We start from the raw sequence: 26,134 nt of genomic DNA, 5'->3' as shown, positions 1-26,134 counted from the left end.
TGGATTAAGTAAATGCAGCTCAGAGCACTCCACATGTAACTCATTAAGAGAAGTGTTTACCATGTTAAATATGCTTCAAATGCAAATGAGTTGGATTAATTAGAATATTTAATTAACCTTAAACCCCCTGGGTTCTCAGAATCAAGGTTAAAGAAGTGGTGCATTTACAGCAAACCCCTCAAGTCGAGAGGTAAAGATCCCTGACTAATTGGTGCAGGTGCTGGGGCCGTCTTGAGGTGTAAAAACCACACTGGACAACAGGAGATTTACAATTATTTAATCACAGTCCCTGCCAGTAAAGAATCACTGTTACACATAACTTACATTTTTAATTTCACAGTTTTTTTTATATTTTTCCCCCAAACTTCCAGTTTGTCATCCCTTCCCAAGTCAAAAGAAACAAGAAGCAGATTGTATTATACAAAAATGCAAACAAATTTTCACACAGTGAATTCTTTTACGAAGAAAATGGTATATTATCAGCTACATCCACATTGGAGAAATATAATTCTAAACATTCCTTAATGGAGTATAATATAAGAAACAAACTTTTTTCTTGAAGTTAACTTGTACCTTAATTTAAGCAATCTTTTACAAGACAACATGGGAGTAATCGAACAGCAATTACATTTCCCAGTGTTAGGAGTAAAATTCAAAACTATGCAAGAACAGCCTGATCTCGTGATAACAAAGCCAGTCTGAGACTGAACACGGACACTCAGCCGGAGTATACGGACTCCTAACAGGCGTGCCTGGAGTGCAGGAACTGGAGTGGACAGACTCCTCCAAAAATCCTGTGAATGACCTAATAGTGTTTCCCAACCCGGTCCATGTGGGTCCCCAGCAGTCCATGTTTTTGCTCCCTCCCAACTCCCAGTAGAGAGCAAAAAAGTAGGCTGTCTGGCTGGGAGCTGGGAGGGAGCAAAAACGTGGACTGGACAGGGGCTCCTGAGGACCGGGTTGAGAAACACTGACCTAAAACTACGAGCTACAACACTGCTACTAGAATGTGCCCTTTGTGCTATGCCCCCCTACCCCTCCCATCTGCCTATCCTAAGAGAACATCTTACTACTGAGAAAACAGGAGCATAAGTGGGATAACCAATCTCACTGTTCCTCAAACCATTTGCTGGGGGGGGGGCACCCCTGTCAGACCGCTCACCAGGTTGAGTGACCGGCGCGGGGAAGCTGTGTGTGTTCGTGCGTGGCTAGTGAAAGCGGAGTGACCAGGAGAGAATCCATTTTCAAAATGGAGCGAATCTCAAACGTGTTTCCGTCAGGGATCAATGATCAAGGCAGCGGCCTGAGAGTCAGGAGGGTCAGGAATCTGGCTAATCGCTGTCGAGACGTCGTCACGAAGCGCGCTACATAGTTACAATGTTTTCAGGAAGAACTGGTGCCGACCACAGCCTTTCCATGGTGGGGGGTGGGGTGGGGGTTAATGATGAACGGTGAATCCAGTGCTCAGTTACATCTGCCAGTAAGATATATACAAAAATTAGAAATTGCTAAACCACTTAAAACCTGCTCAGCAACGTGAGGACTTGAACTCAAGCATGTTCAAATTCCCCACACATTTTTAATTACAAAACATTTTTTAAAATCTTTAATCCCTGAATTAATTGCAAACTTCAAAAGGTAATAAAAATGAGAATTATGTGCAGGTATATTTATATAACCCTAGTTAAATGAGTCGCGGTGAGGTATTAAATACTGGAAAAAAGACCAATTTTTAAAAATGCCAATGGTTTTTTCTGAGCAGTTGAAAAAACAGCTACATAAACACATTGTAATTGCTGCCAAGGCAGTTCTTTACCTTAGAAATAGTAAGCGATAATCAGCTCAGCATTGGTAAGCAGTTCTCACAGATCTTCGCATTACCGATCCATAGAGGTCATTTAATATAAATGCAGACTCGAAGCGAATGGGGAAGCGGCCCTGCATTGGAGTGCTGTGTCCTGGAGAACAAAACACAAACTAACGAATCGCCATCAGCCCGTCAGAAAGGCACGTCGAAAGCGCGGAGGGATCTGCACGGCCGAACGACAGAGGATATTAATGTTGGAAGCCAGGTCTGTTCTCACACCCTGACTGGATTAAAAGCACATTAGTTAAAAGGTAATAAATGGAGAACCATCACAGGGTGCATGCAATTTTCAAGATTGGAAAGTTGAACAACTGGGAGGAACAACAAGTCAGCCACACAACCGAAGGGAAAGTCAGCCGAGGCCAGACAAGGGAGGTCACTGCTTCAGAATTTGAAACCCAAAGGATGGTGCCGAAGCAGCAGTTTAGAGACGGGTTTGGGGCGGCTGGCTGAAAGCAGCCTGCCTTCCGGGGGTGGCCATGTCCGACAGGGCTGTTTTGTGCCCAATCTTGGCGATTGCTTAGAAGTCCAAAGCTCTTTCACAAGCATAAAAACAACTATAAATGTATTAAGCAACATTACACAGAAATCAACTGGTTCCACCAAAATAGGTGCTTTAAGATCGCAGACTGTCTCCAAAGACCAGTATAGATAAGTAAACAAAGTAACCAAAAGAGTAACGTAGAAAGGGCATTGGTGGATGTGCCAATTAAGACAACTAATGTAGCAAAAATGTACATCAGTCTACTTGTGTTACGGTGGAGGCAGACCAGGAGAAAAGGCGGCAATGTGAGGAGGGAATGTGTCGCCGCTGGGAATCCCTGCATCCTCACGTCAGACCTGAAAGCGACCCCCCCTCCCCCCAACAAAGGCAGGCAGATAACTGCCTAACAGCGACACACTGAAAATCACTGAGCACTACCTCACCCAAGACAACCTGCACTGAACAAACTGAAAGCCCCCTACCCTACTGGGTGACTGCATGAGGTGTACAGTGAAGAACTGAGCACTACTGTGCAATGGCGTCATTTACCTTAACATCATGGTGATCCTCACAATGTCTTAAGTACGAGTATGTCAAGAACTACTAATGCAAGGTGATATTAATTCTTCCTAAAAATATGGGGGGGGGGGGGGGGCAGGAGTCCTGGGACTTACAGTACCTTCAGAAGTAACACGAGGAATGAGCAAGCAAGGACCCACCAAAAGGTCTGCAGTGCGTCTGCTTGGAGAAACATTCCGGGTTTACACTCCACTATCCTCACTGCCTGTTACTGCAAGTCCAAATCTGTTCTGACCAAAGCCATCAGAATGGAAAAAGAATTATTATAATCCCGTCATAAAGCCAGAACTTCAGTATGTTTGCATTATTCTTTTTTTTGGGGAGAGGGGTTCCTGTTTTCCTCTTTGTGGGAATATTTCTTATTAATGTGGAACAGATCGACTACACTGCCAGTTTTCCTAACATAAGGATTCCCCGTGGTTTTACGTACAGCTGTGATCTCTCGAGTACAACAGACAAAATGAGAAAACCACTCCAGCTATGAAGCTCAACCTGTACAAAGCCAACAATCCTTTGGAGAATATTGCTGTCACTCGACTGATTTCTCCAGTAATGTCAGACTCCTGGAGTGAAACAGGGCATGAGAAGACATGGGAAGATCAGGAATTTCAGCCTTTTTCTGAGCATCCAGATCCATGATGCCACAGCATAACATTTGCTGGAAAAATGCTCAGTAGTGAAATAAGCTTAGAATTTCTTTGTTATTTTTACTTCCCAGACAACAGCTGTATAAAAAAAATCCTTTAGATTAAAACAGAAGTATCAGTTGTTTGTAATTAAACAGTGTGAAATTCTTGGGATATAAAATGTAAAGTATTTCCACAGCAATATATCATTTAAAAAATATGAAATATTTGCTGGAAGTCAGATCTTTTTCCTTCCTGGAAGACGGTCATTAAATTGTGGGGAAAGTACTGGCAAGCATAATGTCAGAGAGACTGTAGGTACATCATGTGGTTAAAGGGGAATCGTGGTGCCACCACACTCCCTCAGACACCTCCCAGCGCAGAGATTAACATTCCTTAACAACTTCATAGAAGTTAACGTTAAATTTAACGTTTTTTTCCCCACCTGTTGACAAAATGAGGTCACAGAACTCCTGTGAACGCAGTGGATGAGGGCGGCGTGTGCAAGGCATGAACGTAGCGGTGAAATGCGTGTGGCACAGTGGCAGGACCGCTTGGCGTGCAAGACCATAGCTCTGGTTGCCACAGAGATCTCCTTACTGGGCATTCTTAATAACAGAATGTCCCAGTCCGTCCCCGTGTCGCTACGACACCCCCGACAGCCTGGGCCTAGGAGACAGATCTGTCCACCATTTTGTCAACAGGAGGTTTGCGCCTAAAAATTGTGGAATATATTTTTTTTATTAATACAAAAAGTTTGCAATAAAACCAAACGGGAAACAAAGGCTCGAATGCCAAGACGCGCGACACAGCCTTTCCCTCCCAGTCCCACCGAGCACAGCGACGGCTCAAATTCAATATGAAATAGTAGTTTTCTCTGGCTGTTCTGCCTCTCCAGAGGTGGATGCTACAGGAGGTGTGGTGGCCCTACATCCAGAGCGACCCAGAGTTACTGTGGAAGTATGAAACGGGGAGGAAAGCCTCCCGTCCAGCTCCATTACACGGCACCCAGTGAGCGGAGGAACCACGGAGAACATAGGCCCGTCCTGGAAACCAGAGGCCTTCAGTTTAGCCCAATGATACCGGAAAACAGACTGTAAGACATTAATTTGTAACTTTAAAAACATTCATGTTGTATAAACCCCACAAATTCTCCAAATGCCTCAAAGTCACTTTTTTTAGACAAAATACGGTAAACAAAATTCTTAACACAGGTAAGGCCTGTGCCATCGAGTAAACCCCCCTTATCAGCAACAGGAGCCCTAAGAGGGTCACCCTGAATGGAGTTTCCCCTGCTGTCAGAAACCAAACCCTCAAACACTTCGAACCAGAAGTCAGGCATATTCAGAGACAATCGAATGGTGGGACTGACAAGTAACCACAGAAAGGAGCCTTTGCAGCAGACAGGAAGTCCAGGTGTCAGAATCCCATTACTGCCGTAATTCCGGTAAACACCCAAGTAGGTGAACATGTCACTTCACCAAAAAATTTGCTTACAAGTTTCACTTTCCTCGTGTTTGTTTTCTTAAATTTGACCTATTCTGGCGACTTTCTGAATAACCTAAAAATACTTTAAATATCAGTTTAGCAAACGACCATCCAATGCAATGAGTTCCATTTAAAAAAAAAAAAAAAAAAAAAAAAATCATTCATAGAACAAAAAGTAGATATCAAATACACTGCAGATGCTGCTTATTTCTAAAGGCTTGTGCCAGCTGGGTGCACTTGCATGACTGCGGTCTAAATCCACAGAGGTCATTTACATAACCCCACCCCCATATGCAAATATAACGCAAGCGGTGACCCCCAATCCCACGGTGTATCTAAGGCAGGTCCTACTCTGCAGCTGCTGAAAGCCTAAAACGGCCTTTCGCAGCTGAGGCTGGGGATCCGGAGGCTTCCGGCCCTCGTTTCCATAGAGTCGCCAACGAGTCTGAGGGAACGGGGGCCGGGTGTGGCCAGCGGGGCTGGGGGGGCCAACTGCCGATGGATCTGCATTGGGGGGAGGGTTGCTGGACCAGGGACTAGGAGCAGGAGTGAACCACGCCATTCTTCTGCAGGTCCGAGGAGCCGCCCCCCAGGTCGCTGGCCAGGCTGAGGGAGGACGTCCTGCTGGCCAGGGAGGTGACACTGCTGTCCTGAGGCAGGCTGCTTGAGCCATTGGAGACCTCGCTGTCAAATGAGGGAAGGAGAATGGAGTCAGACAGACAGACATACACCACAGCTGGGGGGGGGGGGGGGGGGGCTGTGTCGGGGTTCTGGCTGCTCACCCAAGGCCCAGGGGCACGTCCTCGCGCTGGCCGTCGTGCTCTGCCTGCCCGTTCTCCAAGGGTTTCATCTTAAACTTCACCTCATGGGACAGGTGGTTCTCCTGAAGGAAAGAGGCAAGTCGGCACTTGCTTCGCCTGCTAGCTTTCGATACAGTCGTCTGTTGGATGGAGTGCGGTGTTGGTGACATGGTGCGTCACCCAGGCAGGACATCAGTGACACCCCCCCCCCGCCCCACCCGTCAAACAGAACTTAGAGAGGCGACATGCAGAGAAACATTTGTGGTGCTAAATCTCAGATATGCAAGATAAAACATACAGTATATACAGGCAGCTGTGAGGTCATAATGAAAAAGGAAGGAGGGAGGGAGGCAGCGAGAGAGAGAGAGAGAGAGAGAGAGAGAGAGAGAGAGAGAGAGAGAGAGAGAGAGAGAGAGAGAGAGAGAGAGAGAGAGAGAACAGCAGAGGGGGTAAAGCAGAGCGACAGGCGGGTGAGCCAGTGGCCGTGAGCGCGGGATGCCGGCATGCGGGCGGTTCCCTCCCGTATCTCTGGGTCCAGCACCTCTGCGCTCCCCGGTGCCGACTCACCAGCGCCATCTCCCGGGTCCTCTTGCCAATCTCTCGCTCCACGTGGTGCAGCTCCAGGCTTAGCTGCTCACTGGACAGGCCTCCCGCGGGCCAGTCCCCGGGACCGGGGGAAGGAGCTAGTGGGCCCGCCTCCCTCTGCAGCAGCAGGGTGTTGCTGGCAGCCTGGGGCGGGGGGGGGGGGCACAGGGAGCCCACACAGGGGGATAAACAGAGTCCCAGACTTCAGCACAAGCAGTGTAGGAAGAAAGGCGTAAATGCTGGAGGGTAGTGAGCAAACGGACACAGGTCACAGGTCACTCACACAGGAGACCAGCAACGGCACCGACGACTGACAGGAGCCAGCGAGGCACAGACACTTCAACTGCGAGCCAAGTGCAGCCCAGGAGGCAGAACCGCGCAGGGAAAGCCACCCCCCCACACGCATTAATACTCAACAGGCAGCATGTAGGAAGAAGAGGATCCCTAAGCAAATGCATTACTGCTGATGCTCATCAGCATCAATCAAGCTGGTCTTAGATGGAGATTTTGGGGTCTTTGTTCACTAATGCAATGTAATTTAATTCAAAGTGACAAAGGGAGCTGCCAGCCTCTACATGTGTCTGCCGATCCAGTTCCGAAATTTCACAGATGACCTCCCCATAGCACTGGATACTGGGCTCCAAAACGGCAGACGTATGAAGCACCCAGACACACCTCCAGACCCCGCATCTGTGTCTGCTGGCTGATCTGCTCGTTCACCTGCCGCAGCTCCATCTTCAGCAGCTCCCGGTCCGAGGTGGGGGTGGGAAGACTGGGGGGGCTGAGAGAGAGAGAGAGAGGGGAGCACTAAGGCCAACAGGCTGGGGGGGAGTGAGGCTCTGTAGACACGGGCGACGTAGGCGGAGCTGCCCCTACCGCTCACTGAAGTGTCCCTGAGAAGCCATGTTTTGGTGCTGAGCGTAAGAGGCGCTGCCTCCCCAGGCTCCGTGGTTCCCGTAGGTGTAGTCGGCTGCGAGGAAGCAGCAGGGACACATCAGAGAACACAACTCGCACACGGAGAGAGAACGAGGAGCAGGAGGGATGCAGCCATACCGGCAAACGTGAGGTGTTTTGCGGCCGACCCCTGAGAGGAAGCCATGGCCTGGATGGGCCCGGTGGTCTGGTAGCCCATCTTGGAGGTCCGGGAGATGGCCCCGAAGCGGGACACGGTGGGCTGTGGCCCGAATGGGATGATGGGGTCGTCGTCTTTGGCCTCAGCCGCCCGGCGCTGCAGGTCCATCACCGGCTCCCTCAACCCTTTGCTCTCCGAATTCTGCGCTCGGGGGCACAGAACAGCCTTCAGTGACAGTCCTCCAAACAACCACACACCAACCTGATGGTCAGAACCAGCACGGGATGGGCCGGGATTCACTAAAGCCCGACACCGCTACGGCACTGAATGACACGTTACTGTAACTGAAACATAAGTTGAAATGCAAGAATCACACATGATGTTATCTGGCTTGACGACGTAACTGAAGGGGGAAACGCGCCCTTCATGCTAAAAACCGGGAAACGGGTATAAACACAGGGCCGGCATCCTCAGCGAACTGAACCACGTGAACCAACGGGCGCCAACACGGGCGAAGAGATTAAAAACTCCCAAGCACGGACAGACCTTTGGATGGCCAACAACAACAGCAGAGCAAACAGCAGATAAGCCACAGATAACCTTCACCTCCCTGCTTCTGTTTCATAGTCAAAGGGAGCAGCATTGCCCAGCAAGTCCGTGCCAAAGAGCAGAGGAGAGCCCAAGCCCCAGAGGGGGCTAGACACTGCTTAGGTATGTGTTTATTTTAGCCTCCTGCACACCCTCGGGCATCAACATGTGGCTGCTGCCACGTTCAGCAGTGCTGCTGCTATAAAATGCAGCGACCCCACCCACAAGCACACCCACACCCCACCAACTTTTCCGTTTGCTGCAGGAACCACCAGCAGCTCCATTTGAGGCCGTTACAAAATTAGGAAATGTGTTTGATGACAAGGCTGGACATTTTGAAATGCTCAGATACACAGATTTCAAAACAGTTTGACAGACACCCTCCCGATAGTGGCCAAACTAACGCACGGCTTGTTTTATGAAAAGCAGAAACCTGCGCTCCTCACTCACCATCATCTCCATGCCGCTGGCCGTCACGTTCTCTTTGGACTTGCTCTCCTTGGTGCTGATGTAGGAGCTGATGGTGTCACATGACCAGGGGGAGTACTGGCTCTCATAGTCGGCCTCGGGACACTTCCCGTAGCCCTGCGAGTTCTCCTCGATGTACTGAAACAAACGGGGGGGGCATAATCACATCGGCATTCCTCTCGTGACCTTCACAACGACCTCAGCAGTGAGGACTCACCTTGCGCTGATAGTTGTTGGGGAACGTATGGGGCAGCACCGGCGAGGGGGTGAACGGCGGAGGGGAGAGCACTTCTCTCTCCTCCAGCTGGGCCATCAGCTCGTTGCGTCTCTGGACCAGGGAACCCAGGCTCTGCTGAGGCCGACTGTAGGGGTCCTGAATGGTGTTGGGCTGAAAGGAAGAGGACCACAGGGGTCAAACCAGTCCCCCAGGATTCCCACTATAAGCCTGCCACATTACAGACTAATGGGGGCTTTAGAGAAAGTAGGAAAAGGTCTGAGACACTGACATCAACATGGCTGAAGTTGTACCTGAAAGCTTATCTTCGTAGTGAATTATGTAGCCTGTCAGTATGTTGATAAAGCCTTCAGTTTATAGGCCATCAAATAACCATGGAGCAAACTTGCAGATAATTATTATGGGCTGCATTTAAGCGCTAGCATCTTCACCAGATTATGAGACGCTACACATTCGGACACTTCTTGTACTTTGTTTCCTGTCACATGACTCATTAGCACTTATGTGCTATAAATGACAATATTTATTACTATTAGCTCATAATAAAATACCAAGTACTGATCTACTCATCCTCCAGACAACGCTACATGCCATCCCCTGACACGTTTCACGTTCTTCTCTCTGAATTTTAAGATGGCCAGTACCCTGCCACACATTTAAGAAGCTCTGAGCGTTTTCCTACTGAGCCGGCAAAGAGCCAATCAGCATAGAGCCAGTCCAAGCGTGACTATTACTCTTTTGACACTCACATTTGTATTGTTCAGGACTTGAATAAAGCAGGCGGTGTCTCACCTTCACCCATGGCCGCACCTGAATGTGAGGCCCCACGGGGCAGTATGTATCCGAGGAGTACAATTCCCGGGAAGATTCCTGAAGGTATGCAGATCCCGTCGATGGGGGAGGGGGAGGTGGCGGTGGGGGGACATCGACAGGGCCGGGACTCATGCGGACCAGGTCGTCACGTGGCAGGTAGGACTGGCTTGTAGGGGGGGGGCGCCGCGCATCGTAGTGGTGGAACATGGCGGAAAACTGAGGCCCAGATTGAGGGGTGGTGTACTGGCGTTCCGGCACATAGGGTCCCGCGTAGGGTTCCTGGTAGGGGAGCAGGCCCGGCTCGCTGGCCTGTGAGGAGGTGCGGAGGTAGCGCTTCGGGAGATACGGCGAGGGCTGGTAGGGATAGGGGGTTCCTGCAGTGGAGAACAGAAACACACACATTGCCGGGCAGCTGTATTTATATGGGAAGGCCTCAGTCACCTTACAGAAAGGGAAGTCCCTGGGGGGCGGGGGGGGGGGGGGGGGGGGGGGCGGCCGGCCTCTTACCTGCAGGGTAATGGGAGGAGTCATACTGCATTGCAGAACCCGGAGGCCGGGGCTCGGGGTAGATGACCTCAGCCTGCTGTTGCGGGTACATGGGGGGACCCCTGTGGACCAGGGTCCCCTGCCGGTGGCCTGTGAGGGTTTGCCTTTGGTTCGATAAGTGGTGGTTCATCGCCACCAGCGTTTTGGGGACGGGGTCCAGGCTGAGGGGGGAAACCCGAGCCTGAATACCAATGCACGTGGCAAAACACAGACAGGAGCAATCGCACTAGAGCAAAGGCATGACCAGCCAAACAATGGAGGCCAAACTCCTGAGGATGACCTTGAACGACACCTCCTGCAATAATTACTGCTGTAATTCAGCCACCTGGTTAAAAACACACCGGCTTTAACCAGGAGAAGGCAAGGCCAAGATTGAGAAGCCAGGAAGAGAGGGTTAAAACGGAAGGGGAAACAGAGGCAGTTCGCTCACCAGTCCGGGGGTGATCCCGGGGCAACAGGGCTGCCAGCGTCGATCCTGGATGGCTTGCGTCCGGGGTCACAGGAACTGGGGCCCCGCGATATAAGCTGTGGCAGTGGCGAGCCGGGCCCCGCCGCTATGATACCGTTGCTGAAGCCAGGCGACTTCCGGGCCAGGGCATCACGGGCCACCTCGTCCTCATCTGGCAGCCCCGCCTCACCGCCCGGCAACATGGATGGGCAGTGGGGGCGTCGCGCCGGAGGGCGCCTGCTCATCTTGCGGTACCTGCAGCCGGACCGAGAGATTGCTCGCTCTGCGATGGGCCGCAAAGAGGATGCAAGCATGATGAGGCAGACCAAATACTCACTTGTCGAGCTCCTCCTGGGAATGCGCAAAGGTACAGCTGGCCCCGCGGGGGCACCCCCCCTTCTGCTTCATGTCCCGGCACATGTATGTCTTGTACTTGCTGTGCTGGGACGGCTGCAAATCAGACATGCGAGTGTGACCAGCACAATCACATTTGACATCAAGAAACACTCAAAATCAGGCTGTCAGGAATGCCAACGGTCAGGAAGTCAGAATACCGTATACCATGGTATATAATGGTATGGAAAATTAGATTCCACCTGAGCCTATCGGTAAGACCGTTTTTGATGGCACACATTTGATGGTGACTCACCTGTTGCTGATCATTCCCCTTCTTGCTGTGGTTCTGGATGAAGTCCACCAGGCCATGGACCACAGTCTTCACTGCCACCAACCCATTGTCAAGCTGCTCCCATATTGGGGGTGGAGCATCTGGACAGGAAGGTAGCAGTGAGGTCACATCCCGTTGCCCATTCGGGCTTTGCATGTCTGCTCTCTGCTGCTCCCACTCATCCCGGCCTGCATGCTCACCTGGGCTGGGATCGATGTCAGCCAGAAGCTCGAGGTGAGGCCGCAGGCGGTTCAGGTTAGCAGGGTCCCCGGTCCTCTGGAGGGCGATGGTCAGCTCCTGGACGCTCTGTGCAAACGATGCCGGCGTCTGGAGCTGCCAAATCAGACACAGATAAACAATAAGTGGGTAACCCCTCCCCCAATGAGCAGCAGTGTGACTGCGAGCCCCGCCAGCCGTCCTCAAAAGTCAGCAGGTGACCTCCCCGCCCCCCACCGCCCACAAGCTGTCCTGACTCCAAAGCTCCCCAGAGATGCACAGCTGCAAAAAGTAGAATTGCCGAGTGGCACCAGACATTGGCGCCACCTTGTGGCTATTGTGGGCCAGGACATCACTTTAAACCGCACGCCCTGCAAACTCTGCAAGCCCTCAACTTCCTAGTTCATACAGAAAGGCCAGACTTGTTTTTGATTCAGTGGGGGATCTGGCTTAAACTTAAGGTATCACAGGATAAAAGCTACGCATTGTGCTAGAGGTGCAATTTTATTTAGATTTTATAACATGGTGGTCTTGCACAATCTGAATTTCTAAATGCTTAACTTCACAAAAAAAAATGTTAATCATGGGCCAAAATAGGTAGCGTTCATATCTGACGTGACATGGGACTGTAGTGGTGCTTGGCGAGCTACCTTGTCGATGATGGACTGCATGTGGGACTTGTGTGATTGGTCTCCGTAGAGCAGCGAGGACCACTGGTCAGGGGCGATGCGCAGCCCCCCCTCCATGGCGATCTGCACAATCTGCGAGTCATGCTCGCGTCGCAGCGCCTCATACGTGCGGAACTCCTCCTTCAGCTGCATGAGGGACGAGTCCTCGTCGCGTTTTGTTACCTGTGAGCAAAGTGGCCATTTAGCTGTGGGCTGAGGAGGGAGAAGTGGCAGCTGCTGACCAAAATTTTTTATGAAGCCAACTCTACATTGAACCCTCCCCCACCAGGACAAACATTTAAATACTCATTACACTGTAGTCCTAAACATTTTCCATTGGTTACTAATTTCAAACCGAATGCATCCCTATTTGGCCTGTATCTCAGCCTTCAGTTGTGTAACTATTAACCTGGCAAGCTGATGCTTAGAAAGTGATGGTGACAAATTGTTTAACAGGTGCAGTCTTTTCTGAAATAACATAGAACAAATACAATGGTAAATGGATTGCAATTATACATACATACATACACATACATACACACACACAAGCTAGCAAGCTGGTCAAAGGGGAGCAGTCTACCTTGAAGCAGGAGGCACGGTACAGCAGCTGCACCACGTGCCCGATGCTGGTTTTGGAGGCCTGTGGAAAGCGTGGCTCCAACCTCTGCACCACGAAGAGGACAAGGACCTTGCGAGACAGGGCCGAGCCATCTTCCAGGGCCAGCAACACCAGCTTCAGAGCCTCTTCCTGCATGGCTGAATGGACACACGAGCTGTAAGCACCATACCACAGCCAACAGTGACAGAACACGGTCACGTGCCAGACGGACGGAGGCCAGTCTGCAGTTCCCAGAACATACCGGGCCCCAGGAACTGGCAGCCGCGAGCACGCACGGCAGCCCACAGGTTGGAGGAGAGCTGCTGGGGGTTCTGGTGCTGGAGGATGAGCTCGGTGACGGTGCGCTCGCCGAGCGAGCGGGCTGCCCGCATGGCCCGCACACGGCCCTCCTCCTCCACCAGCTGGCAGTGCACTAGCGTCACCAGCTTGCGCTGCATGGGCCGGCTCAGCATGCTCTGGGCCGGGCTGCTCAAAACCAGGCCTGGAGGGGGAGAAGAGCAGAGGAGGGGGTGAGCGAGAGGGAAAGGCAAATGGGGGAGGGGGCAGAAGAGAGGATGAGAGGGGTGGGCAGACGTGCGGTGGGCCGCGCAGGGCTTACCCTTGCTGCTGCCACCGAGGGGTTTGAGGTAGAGAGCCAACTCCTCCACACAGCGGCAGGCTTCCTCATAGTGCTTGGTGTCGTCGGCGCCGCTTAGCAGGGAGACAGGCTGCTGTCTGGGGGCCTGCGATAACGGGGGGGGCACAGTGAACATCAGAGCAAGCCACATGCAGACTCCAGGAAAATTCAGAAACTGAGTTTTGGGGGGGGGGGGGGGGGATGACACGATGTTGCTGTGAATTACCAAATAAAGCCCAAAGAGCATAAGCAGGGCCAGACCCCCGCAGAGAGCCAAGTCTGCTACAGCGGCACAGACTCAACTCTCCATTACAGCCCCTCCGGCAGTGACAGGAAGGGGCTGAACAATCCCCTCTGACACACACCATCTACGCTGAAGAGAAGCCAGCGCCAGGCACACGCTCCCCTTTAAGGGAAACCATGGGCGAGCCTGACAGGAACTGAAAGGAGTGGAATAACAGCAGTCACTGCTACCCCTTAACGAGGAAGATCCATGTGTTTAACATAATAGAAAAACGCACCTTATTCCTGCTTGTTAAAATGGTTCTGCATACATAAATTACATTTATATTAATGTGAAAGCAACCGCAAGTTAGCCAATACTACACAGCAGCGATTTAGTAAACAGCAAACCACTCTTTCCTGCTGCGGCCCAAATATAGAAAACTGCGATGATATCTCAGCTTTAAATAGAATAAAATGCATTACTAAAGGATAATAGAGAGCTATTTCTGAGTACAGGAAAGAACAGATTCAGTGAGTCATTTTTAAAAAACTCCCTTGCGAGTCTGATGACGGCCAGGTGACTGTCTGTGTACATGGTGCCCCAGCAAGCACTGCAGAGCTCAGGTGGCTGGGTGGGGCCGTGCCACCCAACTTGGAAGCTCGTTGGACCAGATTGGCAAATCGACACAGGCGAGCTCCAACCACACGCCTAAAAGCAAACACGCACTTCCAAGAACAACCCACGTGTTTCTCTGTAGATCTGAAAACACGTGTCCCACAATCACAAGCAGCACTGCCTCAACCTCCCCGCCACCCCCACCCCAACCCCAACCCCAACGGTGATAAAGCTGATCACTAAGGTCTGCAGATTCCTCCTTTAAAGACACTACTGAGCAAAGGTACTTCAATCAAGGAAAGAGGAAGACAAGACCAGACAAAGCTAAACAGGAAAATACTGGAACCACTGTATGCCTACATTTAAAGTAAATACTGAGCCAGGGTATGGAATAGTGGTGTGTCAATTTAGAAGTTTACCCTGATGGGACATAATTTCTGTTTAATATAAGTGATACCAGCATTGTGTGAAATACGGGGGGGTCCATCACCCCCGATTAACCCATGAGACCCCCTGAAAGCCTCAAAAGCAAAATTTTAAGGGGGTCTCAAGATAGGTATTGCGCAACAATAGGGAGATGGGGACCCCCCGAATATTGACGGGTATTTCGCACACTGGATACCAGTCCCCAGCTAACGCCTCAGCAATTTGCAGGGGGGTTAACGACTGCAGTGGAATGATGTTACATCATTTTTTATTCTGTTGAAAACAGAATCATATCTGCTGGCCAGGTAAAGAATTAAAAACTTAATAAAACATATGCAGGCTGTGTAAAACCAGTCCCAAGGGCTGGTACCTCTTTTGAGCAGAGATGCCACCTGTCCCGTATTGTAAAGTAAAATGCTGTGTTGTGTTTTGAACCAATACAGAATGCAATTAGTCACATATTTTCAAAGACCACAATCGTTCCCCACACCATAAACAGGGCTCTACAATGCATATGCAAGAAAAAATGTTCGAATGTGCGAACGTGAAAAAACATTTAGGCCCAGTGGAGCGAGTGACCTAAAATTATCTTTGACAGTGACAGATTATATTATATATTATTTTTTTATAAAGTAGCATGTCCAGTCCCTTTATGTAATTTTATTTTTTATACGGTATATTAAGTACACTTTAATCGCTATTACAGTTGGGTATGGGTGGTCTAATTACAAAAAGATATAAAAGACATATGTAATGTTTTCTCGTTACTCCAATAATTATTAATTGAACAATTAAAACAGAAGAACAAGCTGCTTCAGCGAAATCAGTGCATTTCACATTTCAAATAAAACGTAGGGTTGCCAACTTTGGTCAGCTGTGAGATTTACAATTCAAGACAAGTCTAGACACACAAGCACACACATGTAACATGCATGTAACAGTTTTATTACCTTGTCAATAGTCTATATGGTTTGTAAAACACCCCAACCTTATAATTTTAGATTTATAATGGCAAGACCTATAGTATGAATTGTAATGTGAAATATGACTGAACATCAAAAGAAATCCAAAATATGAAAATAAAAATCTAGTTTGTTGTCAGTTTTGTCCGTCATGCACAACTTTTCCACCCTACTCCTTGGGGAAAAAAGTTACCATAGAGCCCTCATAATACCGGGGGTTCACTTATTTCCTCAGACTGAAAGTGGCAACCCTTCCTCTAAGTGGTTAATTAGCTGACAAAATCCCTTGTCCTTCATTATGGAAAATGGCTGATCATTCAATACAATCATCTCCATTTTTTTTAGCAGTTGCATATTTAGCTCTGATGCTGCTAACTTTAAATATCAAGTTTAAATATTGCCCAACAATACTGACCAAGACTGACATTAGATTGAAGCTGATATCTTGATCTTTTAGCAAATGTCAATATGGATACATTAAACAGTAATCTGCATCTTTAGTGCAGAAGCTGCTATTATTGTGAGGGAGTCTTTCATAAAGGAGGCGTCACAAACGCGGCACTTCCGAAGAAAACCACTGATGTCATTTCTCCCATGGCTTTTGTTTTTATGTTACGAAAACACAAGACCCAGCAAATCACCAGAAATAACTATCCTGGAGGGTGAAGATGAGCCGACACCAATAGTGTGGCAGGATCACGGGACATGGCACACAACCCTGGGCACACGGAATCAGCAGGGAAGGGGGTCAGGGGTGGAGACTCGCCAAGGGGGAGGAGAGGGGAAGACGGGGCAAACTCACCTGGCCGCCCACCAGCTGCAGCAGGGCCGTGTTCACGGGAAGCAGCTCGATGTCGGTGCTGATGGCCGTCTGGTCGAAGGGGCAGGCCTTGCGGTGCAGCTTGTTCAGGCACATCTTGCACACGGTGTGGCCGCAGCCCAGGCTGATGGGGCGCCGGATGGTCTGCTCGAACGTGTGGGTGCAGATGGGGCACGACAGAAACTCCGTCCATTGTGGGGCTTGCACGGGCATTGTAACAGGCTGGCGGGCCAGGGGCACGCACTGCGTCTTAGGATCTCTCCTCCTCAAACGTCTGTGTGCTCAACTTAAAAAATAAAAAATAAAATAAAAATCTAGATTCCACTGGAATCAAAAAAAAAAATCTTCAAAACAAATATTTTCAGACATCTTGGACGTTCAGCACATAGTGTGAAATATACAACCTGAAAGACAAAGAAAATGGAAATATGCATAAAGCAGACACTGAAGATGAAGCTTGGCCATTTCCGGAGTGAGCTGGGTACAGGCGTGAACTGTTAGGTGCACAGCACCTCCAGAGGACAAACACTGGCATTACGGTCACAGGAATCCTGGGAGCCACAGATACCACAGTGCTGACCAGAGAACAATCAGGGTGTAACCGGGAATTGGGCTTCTGATGAAGAGTCCGGCTCCACAATACCAGAGGACATCGTTGACCAACAGCCACTGTAAAATTTATAGGTTGATCACCAGATCTAGCAAAGCAATTACTAGATTTTAGAGTGTAATTCATACTCTTAAGGAATGAACTCTAAACTAAACTGCATCAGAAAAGAAAACAGCTTTGTAGGAGGCTGGGGGAAAAGGGTGTGCTTCAGCTAATCTTACCACGTGTTTCTAAAGATGGAGAATGCCCCAAGTTGTGTAGTTAGGGTTCATACCGAACGGAGAGATTTAGCAAGACGAAACAGGCCGAGACTGCGCCTCGCGGAAATGTCGAAAGGAATTATGAGGCCAATAAATCATGCTGTAATTGCAAGCTTTTATCATCTGCACAAACCTGTCTAACAACAGCAAACAGACTGATGAATCAGCTGAGCAGTCTTGCAAAGTAAAAAAAGGGGGTTGGTACATTACAGATTGTAACTACAGAACGGAATGAAGCCGCTTTTGTCATGACTACAGGTTACTCAGATATGTCATAAAATGAATTATTCCAGCGCAGCCATTAAGTATTCTTGATGATAGCAAATCTAAAGGCCTTAATGTCACTGAACTCTATTAACCAATAAGGAATGAGAGGACCTCATCTTCACGAGACAAATACAATGCAGAATATTCACTGGGCCAGCATGTACTATGACAATCTTCACAGCCTTCACTCCCAGTTCCACAGCTCAGCTGTGCTTTGGGGAATTAGCTTTCCATTGACACAATTCTGCTCTTTCAAGCTAGATTCCCAAGTCTCATATGCATCACCAGCCAACATCCATCCATCTCTGCCAAAATATTAAGTGGGACATTCACACCAAGGGTATTTTCTGGCTGGCTTTCTAGTCTCTTAGTGGACGTTCCTCTTTCAAACACCAGTTGAGGAATCACTGTGAGGTCGGAGGAGGGGTCCCTCTGTACTAGAAGACCCTCCACAAAGATAATTTACCTTTCCAAGGGTTTCGAAGAAGAGAGTTCAGTGATTAAGGAAATTATGACAAAAAGGCACTATGACAAAGGACAGGAAGTGCTTGCGTAAAACAGGAAACACCATCAGTGAAGCACAGAGAGAAGTGAGTCCTTCATAGATGGAAAGAGGGAGACACTGGGAATTTAAGGTATGCATTAGTGTACAGTGGAATAAGAATATAAGTCTGAACAAGTGAACACAAATGTTAGCACATTTCTGAATTTATACAGACTACTGACTTTTGGACATCACAATACACATCACATTAATATCTTAGGCACACTACTAATTTGCTTAGCAAATTGTGGCCATAAGTAAATGTCCGTAAAGTACCGAATGGCCGGCATCCTGACAAATGTTTGAGCCCTGGTGATTATTGTGCATGTGCCATATAATCGTGATTACATAGCGACGTGATCAGGGCAGCCCTTCTCAGGGACTCACTGGGGGTTCAAATCCCACATGTGTGGAGTGTGGAGTTTGCCTGTTTTGCCCATATTGTGTGGGTTAACTCCCACAGGGATAACATCAGCCTGACTGGCATCTCTAAATTGCCAGTGTGGAACAGGCATTGTACCACCCAGAATGCTCCCCAGGTTAAGCAGCTGGAAGATTGATGGACAAGTTTAGAAAGATGAGCTGTCGGCTAATAGTTAAACAGCCCTGAGCTGCTGTTCATGTTTACATTTCCTTACTGTCCTGTTCATCTCACCGCAGGGCCATGTGACCGCAAGTCACATGACCACGGCTCTGGGCCTGTTGAATTTCTCACTACGGGTAGCACAATCACGAAGTAGAATGGTGAGTGATGCTCGTAATGTCTACTGAGCCGGAGACAGTCATGCTCTAACCATTCATAGTAGTCAGCCATATGAGTGAGTATGTTTTGTTTTCTCACCGGCACCCAACGGAACAAAGGATGATTGAAGCAGAGGTAAGCGGCAGGTTTCCGATAGATGAACTACAGGAAGTTGTTGATGGCGATATGACTCATCAAGGTGAGAACCCTGACAAACAAAGGACAAGGTTCTACCCAATCACTTACAAAACAGAGCAATATTTGACTGAAAATGTCTAGTCAAAAGCAAACCACAACAGATTCCATTACAAATACAGTAAACTTTAAAATCAACAAGTAACGATTACGGGATGACCTTTGTAACAAGATGACACAAATGAGTAGTCCATGGATTGTTTTGATCTTTAAATTAAGACTTGCAGATATAGCAAGCTTTACAAAAACATGCAGCCCATTTTATCAGTGTCTACATGAGGCACCATGGTAGGCGATCTTGTGATCAGAGATCCTCTGGATCTCTGGCACCTCATAGCTCGAGACCTGCAACCCTGTTCTTCTCAAACTACCATCCAAACAGTGATGCAAGTAGAGCACAAGCCCCCACTTCCCTCAGTAATTTGCTGCTTCGCCTGAATGGGCCCCGCCAACAGAGTTAGGGTTACATTACTATAAATACCCAAGTAGAATCCCAAACAGAGCACTTGCCTGCCCGGCCTTCTGTCCATCTTTTGAAAAGCCTGTCTGGTTACTTTTCATCAAGGACAGGTAAATAATGTCTAGACTCAAAACAGCAAAAGAAACTGTACACACCAATGCGTTTATAATACTACAGGAAAACCTTATACTCAAACAGGGCTTATGAATCAAATGCCAAATCATATCAAATACCCATTGCCGATTAGCCACTTTACATTAACACCAGGGCAGGGTATCGCTTATAATTTTGGAACCAATACAATACACCCCCACTCAAATTTTATTTACAAAACACTGCAGCAGAGCACCGTGAGCACAAGATGATTTAAAAAAACCTTTAATAGAATGCATGTCTCAAGATACTCAGGAGGTAAATGCTACTTAGTACTTAGACACGCATGCCTTTTTAACTTGCCAGCGGTGAATCTGCAGATGCATTTTCTGTTTATTCGACAGCTAATTTCCCAGCTGACTGCCCAGCTACGCGGCTTAGTCAAAAACACTGGGTACCCTGCTTGTCGACTCGGGCTGGGGACAGGAAGACGGAACCTCATTCGTGTCAAGGGTGGGCGTGAAGCTGCAAGATTTCTTGTGCAGTCAAAAAATTTTTTGTAGTTTAATGCTGTATATGATCATGTTTCATTAGGTTTGGTGTATCGCCAGATCTGGGCCTAGCTGCTATTTTTGGAAAACCCGAACCATGTTCCTCTCTTATGTCAGCTTACGTGGCAGTGAGGGGCCAAATACCGGTCACGTCACGTACCAAAAAAAAAAAACAAACAAACAAAATCCACCAGAAAAAGTATGAGCAAGTCAGTGCAAATTCATCTGAGAAAGGGTGGTCACAACCACATACTAGATACTGTTAAAAGTGCTGCAATCTAGCACCAAATATTTGTCAGCCTTCGACAGTAATAAGACTGAGTTACTTCCTTAGAACTACCAACTTTCAGTATTTAGCCCTACTCATCTGGCAGTTCATGTCAGCCTCCCACATTCTCCCACTTATGATAATTATGCAGAAGGCTTTTGGAAAAAAAATATAATAGGTACCAGGTAGACAATCTTATCCAGCTCATTTGTAAGCTACACCAATTCAACAAAAAGAAAAATTCTAATTTCACTGCATTTGTAAAGAGCGGAACTTTCCATAGTCTTACTATTGATGCTGATTCACCACTAAGGTAGTCGAAGGCAGGGCATTATAACCAGATACAGCCTTCTGAAGTTCAGACATGCTGCTTAGAGCTGATGTTCTAAATGCGTAGGTGGGCTTCTCACCCGAAAACAACTACAGTCAAACAGGACTCTGAAACTGACTGCAGCTCCCAGAGAGTTAACATTACATAACAAGGGACTGAAGACACCATCTACATTCTCAGGTATATTTAAAGTTTCATTATTCACAAGAATCCAGGACCCATCCCTTTGACCTGTTTATTCCATAATATCCCCTGTCAATTAAATGTTTTTATTAAAAGTTTTGCATGGCATTGGAAAGGATGGGAAAGCTACAGCTGATGTGTAAACAATCATTCACAATCGTTTGTAAAAACACAGATGTGGAGCCAAAGAAAACTAATTAAGAAAGAAGTTAACAAGATACAGCCCACAAAGATTAGCAAAAAAAATCTTAACTGGGAAGTTCCAAAAGCATGCAGGGTAACCCGAAGTAAGACAACAACCTGCTTCACCTCCAAGACACTTTACAAACCATTTATTTCGGACTTGCAAAGCCGGTTAATATTCCCTGCAACACCCACCACCCCGAGACTCATAAAGTAAGTATGACAACAACCTTTGATGTAATTCAAGCAAAATGTTTTCCTTAACTTCGTACTTAAAAAAAAAAAGAAAAGAAAAGCTTACTATCTACTTAACAGTTGCATTTGTCGAAAACAGCAAATGTGCCTATACGGAAGCATTTTACTATGAATATGATATGCTGCATATTTCCCCCACAGATGAATACTACAAATCCCACAACCGTCAGTCTCTGAAATTTCCAAGGTTTCGGCTATTTTTCCATCAGTCTTTCGGCTTTCATTCACCAGCATGTGCTGGCCACATACATGGTCCCATGCTCAAACAGCACAACAAGCACTGACGACAGAGAAGTCTTTAAGCAGAGTTTGCCATTTGGGACAAAATATTTGTCATGAATTTCTTACATGTGTAATTAGGAGACATGAACATCATATAAAAACTTTGTCATACACACAGTTACACTTACAACAACAATACAACACAGCCTAATGCTAACAATAACATTAACTAAAATGACAAAGAATCTGACGTGCAGGCAAAACTGTTACGGAAGTTATACCTACATCATAACTAAAAACGCTGAATTACCATACCAAGATACGACCAGCTAAGCTGAACTCTGCTGACCAACGCACTTTGAGTCTACATTGTTTTCCAAGGAACTTAAAGATGCAATGTGTGTTATTCCCCATTTTAAAACAGTTTTATAATACAATCAGAGACCAAAAAACAAGAGCTATTCAGGTATACACATGTAAGGGAAAAAAATAAGTAATTCTGCTCAAATTCTATTTAAGAAAACAACTTGCTTTTTTTTTATGAATTCAACATTGTACATTTTTTCAAGATCTAGTTTGAACTGACTTGCCATCCTGTCTAAATCAAAAGCCGCTTTATCCACCCACTCACATGAATAAACTATCAAATTAGGGTCTCTGATCCACAGCCCACAATACACATAAAACACCCCCTCCCACCAGTGTTTGCGCGCGTGCACACACACAGACACACACTTCATTAAAACATTTAAAGCATAACAACCCACACTGCTTTAGGAGTATAAAACCGATGAGTTACAAAGCTAGTGACTAATAAATTAAGACTTAACCATTCAAGAGCAAATCAAATGGAAATGTTTTCATTTTCAATGTTTTCAGGGCTGACTCATCTTGCATTTTCTTGACAAAAGGACACTTAATCCACTTCAAAAGTATCTGCTATCATAAAGATCTAGGGCCTTTCCACAGTTCACCCTAACCACATCCATACCTTGTTATGCCTGTGCTTTGAAGGAACCTTAAACCTGTTCACACTGATAATACACAACTGTTATACACAATGTAGTAATGAATTCAAATTGAAATATACAATAAAGCTCGGGATGACAGTTGTCCAATTCTGTGGTGCATGTATTGGCAAATGAGGTGTAAGTTTTTATAAGGGGGGAAAAACGTGTATTGGAAAGTTGTATTTCAAAATGTATCATTTACAGTAACAATACACTCAGTTATACGGTCAAGACGACGCAATGGCAAATTTATCAGGGTTATAAAATAACTGGATCTAACAGAAATTAGACTATAAAGAAAACACCGCTTTGGTTAAAAAAAAACCATTAACAGTAAATATGTCAAGCCGAGATATGAAAGCAGAACATAAAAAGTAATATAATAGGTGCACGGATCATTTTCCATTACATCGTGAAGATAGAATATATTGCCAACAAAGAAATGTGTTTAATACTTGTGCAGACGATCGGGAGCTACCCGGAAGAAACACAAACGGCACAGCAGCTCCGTCAGATCGGGGCGGGGGGCTGGGCCGCCTCTCCCGGGAGACACCCTTCCCACTAAGCTGATGGGGGTGGAGGGAACCGGGAAAGGCCCTAGCGAGCTAAGCCGTCTCCGCACGGGACAATGGGGAACCCTACCTCCTTGACACCCCGCTTTCGGTCCTGGTAAACAGCACACGGCCGATTCAACTTTCATGTCGCCGTGAGCTCCAAGCTGCCTCAAATTATTACAAAACTACCCACAATTAAACATTTAACTCACAAACACATTAAATAGTAAATCAAACAAGCGCAGACCGCTAAACGCCGAGCGCCCCCCACGTCGCGGGGCTCGGCGGGCGAGGCGCGGCCGGGGTAACAAAGCGAGCTGGGAGGCTGCGGCCTGGTCGGCGTGCGGCCAAGAGGATGCAGTCGTGCGGCACCAAAGTACCGGCGCGGCGTATGGGTCGTGGAGAACCGTCCCCGATAACAGGTCTTCGACGTTTCTCCCTTTCTTCCGAAGGTTTCACCGGAGGCGAGTGCCGCAGCCGCTTCGGCTAACGGTTGGTTTGGTTTCCACGGCCGATGGCCGACTATCAGGCCGTCGATAATGAAGCCCGATTTAAAGAAAGATATGCAACCGCGAAAGGAGCGAAGTACGGGGCGGGCGGCGGTGGTGATACCCCCACCCGACCCCGGAGTACAGCCAGCCGTGCGTTACCCACCGGGAAACAGAAGAGCGGGCGCTCAAAACCTTTAAGTAACATCCAAATAACATCGAACTATCGTCCATAAATATTACGCATATTCCTCAAAGCGTGGAGCCAGGCAGCATCCATCCGGACAAGATAATTCCGTGTCTTCAGCTCACAAGGGCCTGGAGCGCAGAAAGGCCGCTGGGTTCGGCTTAGTATCGACAGCTGCTTCAACTGTGGAAACCACTTTTCCGAAAGCAGTAACCGCTTAACCAGCCCAACGGGCTCAAGTTCCTTAACTGGTCAGTAAGAGCTCAAAGGACGCTGAGTAACCGGCGAGTCCGACAACACCCCAGTCTACCATAACAGCGCCCGGCCGTTTTAGCGGCTCCCGAGATTCCTCGCCGAAACTGGACCGCGGTACCAGGAAGACACCCGCGGCAGCGTCATAGCTCATAGCCCAGCTAGACAAAGCGAAAGTCGGGCTGGTTATATCCTCCCCGATGGGCTCGCGGTATTCCGGTCCACGGCTACTCACGGTTTGCGATTGAACAGTGTCAATCCTCAGCCGTCGGCGGAGAAGCGGCGGAGTCGCCTCTCGGTCGCCATCTCGTCCGTGCAGCGGCCGCCAGGGATCTAGAGCGGACACTCAGCGCAGCCGCCCGCGGGAGAGGCTGTGGGCGGAGCGTCTAAGAAACTGCCGATGGGTGCCCCTAGTGGACAGACGTCGCTACTGTATGTACCTGGACGGAGGGGTGGTTGCATCTTGACGCTACCTTCACCGGTTACAGAGAAATGCTGGGTTGCCAGCTCTCACGCATCTGGCGTGACACTGACGATAGAAATCTGTATAATTACATTATAAACCTAAAATTAGCTACATCAAAAGGGTTGGGGTGGTTTGCAAACCCTACAGACTATTTACAAGGTAATAAAACTGTTACATACATATAAACGCGTCTACAGCCTTGTCTCGAATTGAAACTCTCACTCCAGCCCATCAAAGTTGGCAGCCCTGGAAATGGATCAGTAGACATGGATGAAACTCATATCGATGTACAGTGATTTGTACGTGCATATTCATTTATTATGCTTTCATTGCGTATGGTTTTTAGTATGACAATATACGCACATAAATGTTATTACATTGACATAATATGTCCTCCTCATACATGTGTAATGACTCAGAATTTCAAGCTATTATGTTTTTATGTGGGTGTCACGTACAAGATTTGAAAAAAGAAAAAGAGTTTGGCAATCCCCCATCAACTGCAGTTATAATGGAGTCTGTGGTGCTTGATGTGGTGAACGCCAGTCGTGCCAGTTTTACTTGGTTTGCTGTGCGACGAAATCAGGTTTTCCTTGCCACGGGGATATGCCGTTTCCTTCCGACATCTTTAGTTGTCTCTTCTATGAATTAAATGATTCGTATAACCCCGTAAACGCGTTAGCTACGGTATATGAATTACAACGAACCAGATATTCCCAATCAGTGTGACAATGATTAAACATGTTATGGGCTCCCATGAGAGCTAGCGGAAAAGTTTATTCCTGTTTTCTCCTCCTCTTTTTATGTACTGCGAATTATTTGTATTTAAATAGCGCAAATCAAAAGCACACTTCACATAATAATTCAAATGAAGGCTATAATGACCATATTATTTTTAAAGTAACCCCCTGTAGAAAACATTAATGAGTATGAAAAAAAACAAAGAAATGCCAAATACCGTGAAAAGGACTGGAAGTAAAATTTCTATAAAAAATTCTGTAGTTGACTAAAACTTATTTTGTGCCTATATAAATCGAATATAATGATCATTTTGAAAACTCAATTAGGAGCCTTCCTGTGCTCCTGGCCAATTAAATGTGCAAATCATTGGTTCATTTAAATCGAACAGTAATTTATCCCGGGGATCGAGGCATTACGATGCGTAAATATTTGCACAGAAATTGTCTCTCATTTAGCTGTTTGTATATTGCATTGAAATGAAATGTTTGACTATGTTTCCAACCAGTACACTGCTGTTTATAGTACACATTTCTTTTGTGAAGTGTTACTCCGATTTTAGAGCCAGCATTAGCTGTCAGTTATGGGGGCCCTTAGCCAGACAGCCTGCCTTCCCTCCATCCGGAGGCTGTGGAGCAGTTGGTAGAATTTTTCTGGGATATAATCTAGACATGGCTTCTTGTCTTTACTTAACACAGTTCAAGAGGGTCCCTGGTGCCCACACCCTTCTGCCAAGAAGCAGCTCTGTACAGAAGCCTTAACCATTTCAGACCACAATATAGGAAGATTCTGGGCAGCGGTGGCTTAATGGTTAGGGGGGCACACTTGTAATTGAAAGATT

General features: G+C 47.5%; 1 protein-coding gene across 5 annotated transcripts; it reads right to left on the bottom strand.

Moving 5' to 3' along the window:
• Window positions 1-263: 263 nt before the first annotated feature.
• On the bottom strand, window positions 264-24,458 carry rc3h1a (ring finger and CCCH-type domains 1a). Of its 5 annotated transcripts, XR_011982656.1 has the most exons (21): window positions 24,325-24,458; window positions 16,417-16,838; window positions 13,368-13,491; window positions 13,011-13,250; window positions 12,731-12,906; window positions 12,133-12,333; window positions 11,467-11,599; window positions 11,249-11,367; window positions 10,937-11,049; window positions 10,582-10,854; window positions 10,113-10,312; window positions 9,585-9,979; window positions 8,775-8,945; window positions 8,540-8,695; window positions 7,483-7,702; window positions 7,306-7,399; window positions 7,105-7,210; window positions 6,412-6,573; window positions 5,827-5,984; window positions 1,817-5,728; window positions 264-1,474 (listed from the first exon to the last, which is right to left on the bottom strand). XR_011982656.1 is itself a non-coding variant. In XM_023813261.2 (20 exons), exons 2-20 carry the CDS (start codon window positions 16,645-16,647, stop codon window positions 5,581-5,583), a joined length of 3,420 nt encoding a protein of 1,139 aa, XP_023669029.1. In that variant the 5' UTR covers window positions 16,648-16,838; window positions 24,325-24,458; the 3' UTR covers window positions 264-5,580. The 5 variants fall into 5 exon arrangements, 4 of the variants coding, with proteins under 4 accessions (XP_023669029.1, XP_023669031.1, XP_023669030.1 ...); XM_023813261.2 differs by having other exon boundaries at window positions 264-5,728; XM_023813263.2 differs by having other exon boundaries at window positions 264-5,728; window positions 5,827-5,927.
• Window positions 24,459-26,134: the final 1,676 nt, after the last annotated feature.

This window comes from Paramormyrops kingsleyae, chromosome 15 (genome assembly GCF_048594095.1).
Source record: "Paramormyrops kingsleyae isolate MSU_618 chromosome 15, PKINGS_0.4, whole genome shotgun sequence".
In the NCBI taxonomy this organism is placed as follows: Eukaryota; Metazoa; Chordata; class Actinopteri; order Osteoglossiformes; family Mormyridae; genus Paramormyrops; species Paramormyrops kingsleyae.
This window is presented reverse-complemented; position numbering and strand designations above follow the sequence as displayed.

Excerpts from the sequence above, each read along its gene's own strand:
- rc3h1a (XM_023813261.2), bottom strand. The coding sequence starts at position 16,647 with ATGCCCGTGCAAGCCCCACAATGGACGGAGTTTCTGTCGTGCCCCATC. Across the intron at positions 11,050-11,248 it reads AGGGGAATGATCAGCAACAG|CCGTCCCAGCACAGCAAGTA; the intron begins GTGAGTCACCAT and ends TCTGATTTGCAG. Across the intron at positions 7,211-7,305 it reads CAGGGACACTTCAGTGAGCG|CCCCCCCAGTCTTCCCACCC; the intron begins GTAGGGGCAGCT and ends TCTCTCTCTCAG.